At 39.5% G+C, this 11,819-nt stretch overlaps 1 protein-coding gene across 1 annotated transcript in view; it reads left to right on the forward strand.

Annotated features, from left to right (window-relative positions):
• Nucleotides 1-8,812, forward strand: part of IGSF11 (immunoglobulin superfamily member 11) — a 518,147-nt gene extending 509,335 nt beyond the window's left edge. Inside the window, exon 7 of the mRNA XM_073668585.1 lies at nucleotides 54-8,812. Within this exon, the coding sequence (XP_073524686.1) occupies nucleotides 54-504 (451 nt within the window). The 3' untranslated portion in view covers nucleotides 505-8,812. The remainder of the gene's footprint in view (nucleotides 1-53) is intronic.
• The last annotated feature ends 3,007 nt before the right edge of the window (nucleotides 8,813-11,819 follow it).

An 11,819-nucleotide genomic window follows, 5' to 3' on the forward strand; every position in this document is an offset into this window, starting at 1 on the left:
TTATGATGAAGTAAAGCCCAACTATTTATATCTTACTTTCCTTATCTTTCTAGAGAGGACGATCTTCCTCCAAAGTGCTCATTGTCTACCAAAGTCTTTCACCCCGATGCCTCCTCCTCCGAGCATGATACACTTACGTCCACCAACACGAACACCTTCAACGGTCACTACTGGAGTAACTCCAAGTCCAATTTTAACACCGGTTCTTACGTCCATTACAACTGCAACGGTTGCCGCCAACCCTCTGCTCGATCAGTCACTGGTCACCCAAGACCAACGTATGCTAATGGTGGACAACCTTCTTCAGGTCCTCCAAAGACATTGGTGGTGACCGCTAACACGGCCCCTTCTCCAAAGACTGGAGGTAGAAGCAACGGCACGGTTGGCAGGAAAGCTAAACCGTCTCAAACTAGGTCTTACGCTGTGAGCCAAGCCACGTTAGAAAGGATAGGTGCCGTACCAGTCATGATACCGGCTCAGAGTAGAGCGGGGTCGCTGGTATAGAAAGAGCCTAAAGTCATCTTGGGGCAAAGAAGAGCCGTGTTAGCATGTGGGATGAAAGAACATCACGTGTGCTTCTCTGTTCCTTCCTTTCATCCAGGCAATCTACAACTGGAAGAGGTTGGTAATTTGCTCTTGTCAGAGCAGACATACCCTAAGACAAGGATTAAACAGATGAAGTGTGGACGGTATTCCCGAGATTAGAACTTGTCCTTGTAGTGCCAAGCACAGCCCCGGGGCTTCCAACACAGAATAACATATGTGCCTCCCGTACTCTTGTTCAGCTCATCTCACTCACATGAAGAAGCCCCATTAGAGGCTTTATTTTTGTAACATCCACCTTACTTGGAATCCAACCAGATATCTTGTTCATTGAAGATGGTGCTAACGAGCCCCCTCCCCACCCAGACCCACCATGTCTCCACCACCCATACCCACCCTGTCTCCACCACCCTACAAGTCACCAGCTAAAGAAATGATCATCCCAATCCCAAATCACTCCAGCACTTTATTCATGTTACCTTACCATACTCATCTCCATGGAAGAACATCCAACTGTGCGAAACATTATATGATCCCCCCCCAACACAGGAGGACTTCATCATGGAAAGATCCCTCAAGATCCCATAAACTGCATCAGTTCAAGATCAAGATTTTTTTTTTTTCCTCCTTCAAACATTTGGTCATACTTTGAGATGTTAGAACCTCTTTTGCATTCTTTTACAGAATTTATTATGTGTGAAGAATATTTTTAGCCGTACTTGATTATTTTTTTAGGGGCTCTCTAGTCATCATTGTGTCAACGTTCGAAAACTAGACCATCGTATCGTGTTTGGCAAATGTATTCATGTATTTTCTCCCAACAAAAATTCCCATTGTTGTTTTTTTTTTTTTATATATATATATATATATATTTCTTTTTAAATGAAACTTGGTTTAAGCGGTTTTAGAACTAGATGTCCTATCATGGTCTTTCAGCTTCTGTTCGAGACCATGCGTGAACCTTTAGTTCCACCATTTCTCAGGAAGCGAGGGGTTGTCCACTTGAGATGAATTATATGAACTATGGAAGAATTTTTTTTAAGAAATTTGCTGTGGTCTTCAGAAGGTTACATCCTGGTGATGTGATCTTGGGGCCATGCAGAGTTTCCGGGGGGGAATATAATGATGAATGACTGGCAAGGAATTGAGATCTCTAGTGTTTGTCCTACATGAACACCAATGGGTCAACCAGCCTTGGCGTTGAGTGTTATCCTTCAACTCCTGTCTTTTGACCCAGACAAGGGCTGAAGCTATCATGTATTACTATTATTAAGTGGGAGAAGGCAACCTATAAGGAACAGTTAAGTCTCCTTATGCTGCAAATCCATCCAAGTGGCAACGGAAAAAGGGGGACAAACTCCATTCGAAGCGGACCTTGGTTGAAATACTGGATCTCCAGAGTTTATGTGCCTGATAATTGATGTCTGCAGAGTTACCGCATTATATATATACCAGAGCCAAACTTTACCATGTTGAAAAAACTTTTGTTCAAAGGTCATACGTTCTATACCTCTCTCTAGATATCTCTAAGATAAGATTTTCATCTTTTGGTTTCCAATGTCAAAATCCTTGATAGAAACCCATGATCGTTATTTATGGCCATGAACATGCTTCAGTCTTGCCGAACAAGCATGTAGTTTCTATGTTAGATCCTTACCTCTTGGGGAGACAAAGGTAGATTGGGTTGAAATCCTCAGATTTTTCCCAGTGGGAGATGTTGGGATCCTCCTGGAAAGTAAAATCTAATGTCTATGGCCACAATGTTCGGTATTGGTAACTTGGCCCCAGTTACGATAGTAAAACTGAACAAGTGGATACTTGTTGACCCCACTAAATGGCCTCCCAATTGGGCAATCTGGAGAAACCATTGCCATATTGGCAACCACTCTCCCATTGGGTAAAGCCTATATTGGTCTTATGGTTGTTTATAAAGAATCATGGGTCTTTTGGCCCTTTGGGGTTATTTTTTGGAAGCCATTTTGCCCATCAATTCAGCTATTATGAAGGTATCACCCGATCTGGTGACTGGTCCCCTTCAATATTCAATTTACCACCAATCTTACTATCCGAGTTGAAGAGACTGGGTCCAGGATTCCAACGAGTGAAGTTTTTTTGCAAAAATTTCCATAGGTCAATAGTTTATCTGATGGTCGTTCTTGTTATTTCCCCGTTATAATTTCATCCAAATGTTCCATAAATGTGTTATTCACTGTTCACTTTTGTTTCCCTTTCGGAATATGATGTCAATTAACCAACTGCTGCATTATTACAGTAGAGCATTAACTCACCGGCACGGTAATGGGTTCCAGACAGGTGCTGCCTATACCCTGACTTATCCCTTCACTAATATATTATGGATACGTGGGTTGAGGGAGGGGGAGTTATTCTAATATTTTGGAAATAGAGAAAAATATCTTCAAAGTAATCCATGCATCCATTTTCAAATTTTCCATATGTCCTCTACAAAAGAAAAATATATGCATTTTGGCCGAGGAAGAATGTTTCTAATAATAGTTCTAATATTACCAGGGGTACATATACCTTCTTAATGACTTGAATACAGAAACTCAATATTTAAAGCAAAGCTTTGCGGCATTCGATGTGCCAGCCACCCATGGGGTGGAATGCTTGGCAGCACACTAATGTGGGTATGTATGGCTTGCATGGTAGTAATCTATAAAATGTATGGATACCACTATTTTTAATGGGGGGTTGGGTAAAACATTTGGTTTGATTAATACAATAATTGGGGTCAGAGGTTGCACTTGCTTGTAGGTCTTGTACCAGACAGATTTCTCATTAAAGGGAACCTGTTAGGTATTTTTTTAACCCCCAAACTGCCGCCACCACCACGACTCGCCAGTGGTGTACATTACTGTCTCGATCAGGGTTTCTTAGCCATAGTAATGGCCTGAAGTAGCGTAAAGGTAACTAATGGCAAATTTACAGGTTCCAAGTCAAGAAGTTGTGGAGACTATGTCCAAAAGTCAAGCTATGGCTTGGTTGACATCCCTAATGACGGACTACATCATGGCCAGTGCCTGAAATCCTGAGCATGCGCCAATGATGTCTACTCCTGGCGCATGCAGAGTAAATTATAATGTACTTTCCCCAAATGTATCTATGCACTGCACAATCAAAGAAAGTACAACCATCCTCATTGCGCATTCATTCTCTAGAAGTGGACATCAACGATGATGTCTCTTCCTGGCGCATGTATGATAACTGTGTTGTTTTTTTCCTGGATTCATCCATGCACAGAACGAGCAAGGAAAGTACAACCTGTCTCAGTGTGCATGCATTGACGTCAACGGCACATTCGCAGGATTTCAGAAAGGCTTGGGACAACAGTCGATATTGTGTCGATGGAGAGGACTATTGCTTGATGGACATCTCTGATGATCGGGTACATCATGGCCAGTCTCTTAAATCCTGCGCATGCGCCGATGATGTCTACTTGATAATTGTGGTGATTTTTTCCTGGATTTATCCATGCACTGCAAAAGCAAGGAATTCACAACCATCCTCACTGCGCATGTGCCGGACGTAGACGTTAATGGCACACACGCAGGATTTCAGAAGGGTTTGGGATATCAAGCAATATTGGGTGGATGAAAAGCGCTGTGCCCTTTCTATGGCTTGATGGACATCCCTAAGACGAGGTACATCATGCCCAGTCTATTAAATCCTGCGCATGCGCCGATGATGTCTTCTGCTGCATGTACGATAATTGTAATGCTTTTTTCCTGGATTTATCCATGCACCTCAAGAGCAAGGAGAGTACAGCCTGCATCATTGTGGATGCACCGGATGTGGATGTCAATGGCGCATGCACAGGATTTAAAGAGTCTTGGGACATAAATCATTATTGGATGGATAAAGCCTGACAGCATCTCTAATTTATAAAGCGCAAGTTGTCTTTATATTTATTATTTTAGCAAAATTAGGTCCCTGATGAGTCTAAGAAAGACTGATCTGGAGCAGCGCTGGATGGTTGTGGAGGCCGGTTTTGGCCATAATAACACCGGACAGGTTCCCTTCAATGGATTTGATAAGTTCCCTTCTTCTTAGTGTTACTATATGGGTGCTGGGCATCCACTAATCATGGGTGGGGGTTGGGTAATGGGCGATGCCTGAGTGCGTTTTCTGTACACCCCATCCCCCCCCCCCAGTGACTCTCTGACAGTTCATTGGGTCTCAGCAGTCAGTAAATTACTGTCGTCCTCCTGCTATGTTTACATTTGCTGTGGCCGATAAAATAAAAAAAAAAGAAGAAAAAAACGTAAAAATTGTAAAACTCGGTTTCCTGCATCTTGCATAATGTTTTGAGATGCCCGGCCTGCCGCATGAAATCCTGTTTCTTGAGTGATATTGGTAAAAAAAAAAAATACGATAAAAAAAAAAGAAAACAAACAAACAAAAAAAAAGAATGCCCGGATTGTTTTTTCTAATGCATAAATATAACGTGACCGGAAACTTTGATACTTTGTACCACTGAAGGCAACTAAACGGTAACGAGGGTCGAAATTTTTGAGAATTTACAAAGTGATCAGCTCAGAAGGGACAACCCAGGACTGAAGTAGGGACCACCGCAATCCTCACATTGATCTAGTAGCAGGTCGCCCTCCACAATGGAGACATTTCTTTGCTACGTTGATTGGAATTCCCAAAATTTTTGCAACAATACTTTCGAAATGACAAATCGATTGCTGGTGGACCAAGGTGGATCCTAGACCCCCTTCCTTTTCTTGACGCATTTCAGCTCATGAATAGAGGGTCCCCCCCCCGGTACCTTTTTGATTACCCTAAGCCAAACATCATTTCCTAGAAGGTTCAGTGAAATAAAGAGGTTGCGGAATTGTCACCAACTCATCGTGGCATCATAGCTTTGGAGGACCTAAGTTGACCCGAGTCGGAGCCACTCTCGTAGAGGTGGTCCCTTCAAATCGGTGTTCAAAAACAGCAGCGTATTAATATTTTTAGGGTACTCTAAGGTCATTCTCAAATTTTGGAACATCCCACGTAATCTTACCCATTCTCATGTCATCATTGAGTGTATTGAAGAGGTTTTCCGAGACGACATATTGTTGGCCCAATCTTAGAACGTCTGATCAGTGGTGGCTGTAGGTTCATGCGCTGATGGAAGAGACCATCCTCCAGAGACAGCGCCATGCGTTTGATAGTGGAGGTGCCTGGTATTACATCCTTGTCCAATTCACTTAGATAGGACTGAGCCGTCATATGATTACCCCTACCAAAAGAACAATGCTTGGCAATCAATAACTTCACCAGGGGTGGTGAAAGTTTGGACACCACCAATCTTAATATGAGTGGTTTATCCTAAGGAGAAGTCAGCAAGGTTTGGAGTCACCTCCATGGGGTTAACAATTGTAGGTTGCCCTTGAGCAACTTCGCAGGTTGCAGTGGTCCCAGTTGGTTGCAGAGATCCCAGTTGGTTGCAGTGGTCCCAGTTGGTTGCAGTGGTCCCAGTTGGTTGCAGTGGTCCCAGTTGGTTGCAGTGGTCCCTGTTGGTTGCAGTGGCCCCAGTTGGTTGCAGTGGCCCCAGTTGGTTGCAGTGGTCCCAGTTGGTTGCAGTGGTCCCAGTTTGTTGAGTGCTTCCAGTTGGTTAAGTTTTCCCAAACTAGGTTGTCTTCTTGAGATGGGAATATAACGTTTTTGGGAACGGTGTGAGAATAACCCGCGGTCTATATCCATTTTCACCTTGCAGAGCTAATCCTAATGACTATCCTCTATAATTTTACATTTATCCCTATCTCATCTCCAAGGGTCCGAATTGCTCAATTAATTTACGTTACCCATTTCCCGAAATTCAGTTTCCCGGATGAGCTGTAAAGACAAAGGAGGGGGGGAATTCTTTATTATTCTAACGTCTAGATTTTCAGTTTTATGGTTTTTGTGTATATAATCCCGTGTTCTTTTTTTGGCCTCTGCACATTAAGTAGCGTAAAGTTCACCCCCTCAGGATGGATATTTCTATACGGATCTCTGCATTTCCCTCTATATTGGCAAGGCAGCCGAGTGCGTGAAGCATTGCGACTCTCAAACATCAGTGTCCCTGGCTGCAGCACAATGCAGTCGAGGGAACGGGAGACACTAAGACACTGCAGAAACATTAGCACCAGCTGTCGTCACCGAGTCTTACACCGAGCACTTACTGGGATCCACCATGACCTTGCGTCTACCATTATGCATCAGATTTCACCCCGAATAACAAGCGTAAAATCAACTTATTGGTAAAAATGTAACAGTAAAGGGCGTGAATACTTTTGCATGCCTTTATTCTTTGCATATAAAATGAAAACAATGTTGCAAGTCGTCTTGATTTAAAATCTCCTGTGTACAGTTTGATCTTGCAGCCATCGGTCACCCTGCCCCTTCTACCCCTTGACTGCAGGATCAGACTACAGACGGCTCTTTTGTAGTCTGTCACCATGGAGACACACGGAATGCATGTAAATAAACAGCTGCATACAAACAAACACTAGGTGATTTTATTTGTTTGAACAATTGCAAAATGACTTCCTATTTTTGCAACAGTGGAGGAATATGAATAGTTGCAAAAGTGTTCACACCCTTTAAAAAGGGACTTTTACGGATTTCTTGCGTGTACCTGACACTGCCTGATATAACAGAGGCTTTTAGTACCTGGATTAGTGGGGGTGTCCCAGCAGCCAGACCCCCAGGTATCGGCAATACCCTGTGATAACTTGTAAAATTGGGGCAAACCCTTTAACACCTGAAACTTTCTTGAACAAGGATTTTCAATATTTTTAAGTCAGGTAAACCTAAATTAAATAAATGACATGTAAGTGCCCCCAAATCTATGTACGTATCGAGCTGCACCTACAAAATGCACAAAGAGGAGTCCGAGTATCCCCAAGAGACGTGCCATGCACCCCCAGATAGGAGCCCAAATTCTGGAAGATCTGTAGCCACCCAAATAGGAGAAAGTGAAAAAATCCTTTAAAAAATCCAAGATAAATCTATTAACTGTCCCTCAAAAAAATGTCCGACAGTTCCCAATGCAGTCTCATCTGGGCCCCTTACCATGTATTTTTACAAGGGCCCACCAGCTTTCTGCAGCTCCTCTTCTTCACTGTCCGATTACTCTTCTATCAGAGGCGTTATTTTTTTTTTTAGAAAGTCCATATACGGCGCCCTTCCATCAATGGTGCCCTAGGCAGCTGCCTATTTCGACTACCCCTCAGCTGTATTTAAACTTCTACTTTGGATCCAAACAAATGTTTAGGATATTTCTTTGGAATCCTCCAGTTTTACTCCATGTTTCACATTGAAACTCAATATTTGCATCTGTTCTCCCAAATTTACTGCAAACGATTCCAAATTTTTGGAAGTTATTGGCAAAAATTTCAGTTTATGACCCCAAAGTTTCTGTGTGGCTTTATGTCCAGAGCAGGATCTATGGCCACCCTCCCTCTCCCCCGAAAATCCCGTCCGCTCCCTTCCAAATTCCGTTAACCCAGGATTGGTCCTCAATGACGGAACAGACCTAGAAGAGGCGATAGTTCCATTCGTGTTACAAAGTATCTTTTTGTTTCAAAAAAAGTTTCAACTGTTTACAAAATACTTTGATTAGCCAAATGGGGGAGGGAGGGGGGTAGAGATAAAAGTTTGGGTCACAGTCATGAAGATGTGAAATGCATTTATACACTGTAAGGCACGGTTCCCATAGAGCGATTGCGACCTTGAGGTTCCCATAGAGCGACTGCGACCTTGAGGGACACATTAACCATCTGTGTTGGATTTTCTTGCCAAAAATTGATGAATTAAATAAAAAAAAACTTTTTTTTGGAGTCTGGAACCAGGCTAAAAAATAAAAATAAATAAAACAATGCAAAAGAAATGTTCAAGTCCCAACCGCTATAGGGGAACCCAGCCTCATAGGGCTCAATAGAATCTAGCACCACTAACCATCTGCTGTCCACTACTTAAAGGTCCTTCTCTCAGAATGTAGCAGATTTATTCCAGATTGTTCCCATCTGGTTATGGGATGGTAATGGCTTATAAGATACTGTAGACGCATGAGACCTACAAATCAGGGAGCTTCATCATGTGTTATGAGCATGTAAACACCTTGGAAGAAGCGGTTAAAACTATTTTTTTTGTATATTTTGTAAAAAAAAAAAAAAAAATTAAAAAGAAATATACTAACGGAAAAAAAAGATTTCCTGGACTTTCCTGTTTTCAGTTCTGTATTATAACAGTTGATAAATATTCTTTAATCAAATGAGGAATCCGTGTCTATTTTCTACGAGTCTCAATCTGTTGTGTTGTGCTGCCACCTGCTGGATATGTAGAAATTTGCAAAAAAAAAAACCAAAAACCAAAAGTTCAACAGATAAACAAGTTCACAAACAATAGAATTTCAACATTGAATGTGAGAGTTTACGTATGTTGCTTGTGTGTGATGCAAGGGTAGTAATATAGGACCAGGAATATACTCCAGCGTGCTGGACATGGTACAATGAATTTGGGGTATTATTTAGACTTGCTCGTTAGAAGAGATTTTAATCTCCTAGTAGATTATTTTAGATGAATGCTTAAAAAAAACTTTTTATAACACAAGATATGCCGAGATACTCTCCCTCATCAGGACACTGGATCTGGAAATAGATTTATAACCAACACTGTGTTGCCATGAAAGTGTATGTGTAAATATCTGTCCCCAAATAATCTGCCGTGTTATAAGTGCTAGTCTAAATATCATGGTATAAATCTAATAGTTACTCATACAGTTAGCCAATAATATCACTATGTCACACCATGACATTGAAAACTCTTATATGGTAAATGAATAAAACAACTGTACAAAGACAAATATGTACAAGAATATAACTACTATAATACTGCTCCCTATATACAAGAATATAACTACTATAATACTGCTCCCTATATACAAGAATATAACTACTATAATACTGCCCCCTTTGTACAAGAATATAACTACTATAATACTGCTCCTATGTACAAGAATATAACTACTATAATACTGCTCCCTATATACAAGAATATAACTACTATAATACTGCTCCCTATATACAAGAATATAACTACTATAATACTGCTCCTATGTACAAGAATATAACTACTATAATACTGATCCTATATACAAGAATATATCTACTATAATACTGCCCCTATGTACAAGAATATAACTACTATAATACTGCTCCCATGTACAAGAATATAACTACTATAATACTGCCCCCTATGTACAAGAATATAACTACTATAATACTGCTCCCTTTATACAAGAATATAACTACTATAATACTGCTCCTATGTACAAGAATATAACTACTATAATACTGCTCCTATGTACAAGAATATAACTACTATAATACTGCCTCCTATGTACAAGAATATAACTACTATAATACTGCCCCTATTTAGAAGAATATAACTACTATAATACTGCTCCCTATATACAAGAATATAACTACTATAATACTGCTCCCATGTACAAGAATATAACTACTATAATACTGCCTCCTATGTACAAGAATATAACTACTATAATACTGCTCCTATGTACAAGAATATAACTACTATAATACTGCTCCTATGTACAAGAATATAACTACTATAATACTGCTCCTATGTACAAGAATATAACTACTATAATACTGCTCCCTATATACAAGAATATAACTACTATAATACTGCTCCTATGTACAAGAATATAACTACTATAATACTGCTCCCTATATACAAGAATATAACTACTATAATACTGCTCCTATGTACAAGAATATAACTAATATAATACTGCCCCCTATGTACAAGAATATAACTACTATAATACTGCTCCTATGTACAAGAATATAACTATTATAATACTGCTCCTATGTACAAGAATATAACTACTATAATACTGCTCCTATGTACAAGAATATAACTACTATAATACTGCCCCCTATGTACAAGAATATAACTACTATAATACTGCCCCCTATGTACAAGAATATAACTACTATAATACTGCTTCTATATACAAGAATATAACTACTATAATACTGCCCCTATGTACAAGAATATAACTACTATAATACTGCCCCAATGTACAAGAATATAACTACTGTAATACTGCTCCTATGTACAAGAATATAACTACTATAATACTGCCCCTATGTACAAGAATATAACTACTATAATATTGCTCCTGTGTACAAGAATATAACTACTATAATACTGCCCCCTATGTACAAGAATATAACTACTATAATACTGCCCCTATGTACAATAATATAACTACTATAATACTGCCCCCTATGTACAAGAATATAACTACTATAATACTGCCCCCTATATACAAGAATATAACTAGTATAATACTGCCCCCTATGTACAAGAATATAACTACTATAATACTGCCCCCTATGTACAAGAATATAACTACTATAATACTGTCCCCTATATACAAGAATATAACTACTATAATACTGCCCCCTATGTACAAGAATATAACTACTATAATACTGCCCTCTATATACAAGAATATAACTAGTATAATACTGCCCCCTATGTACAAGAATATAACTACTATAATACTGCCCCCTATGTACAAGAATATAACTACTATAATACTGTCCCCTATATACAAGAATATAACTACTATAATACTGTCCCCTATATACAAGAATATAACTACTATAATACTGCTCCCTATGTACAAGAATATAACTACTATAATACTGCCCCCTATGTACAGAATATAACTAATATAATACTGCTCCTATGTACAAGAATATAACTACTATAATACTGGCCCCTATGTACAAGAATATAACTACTATAATACTGCCCCTATGTACAAGAATATAGCTACTATAATACTGCCCCCTATGTACAAGAATATAACTACTATAATACTGCCCCTATGTACAAGAATATAACTATAATACTGTCCCCTATATACAAGAATATAACTACTATAATACTGCCCCCTATGTACAAGAATATAACTACTATAATACTGTCCCCTATATACAAGAATATAACTACTATAATACTGCCCCCTATGTACAAGAATATAACTACTATAATACTGTCCCCTATATACAAGAATATAACTACTATAATACTGCCCCCTATGTACAAGAATATAACTACTATAATACTGCCCCTATATACAAGAATATAACTAGTATAATACTGCCCCCTATGTACAAGAATATAACTACTATAATACTGCCCCCTATGTACAAGAATATAACTACTATAATACTGTCCCC

The sequence above is a fragment of the Phyllobates terribilis genome, unplaced genomic scaffold, assembly GCF_046119375.1.
Source record: "Phyllobates terribilis strain yellow unplaced genomic scaffold, ASM4611937v1 Scaffold_2__4_contigs__length_985480577, whole genome shotgun sequence".
NCBI lineage: Eukaryota > Metazoa > Chordata > Amphibia > Anura > Dendrobatidae > Phyllobates > Phyllobates terribilis.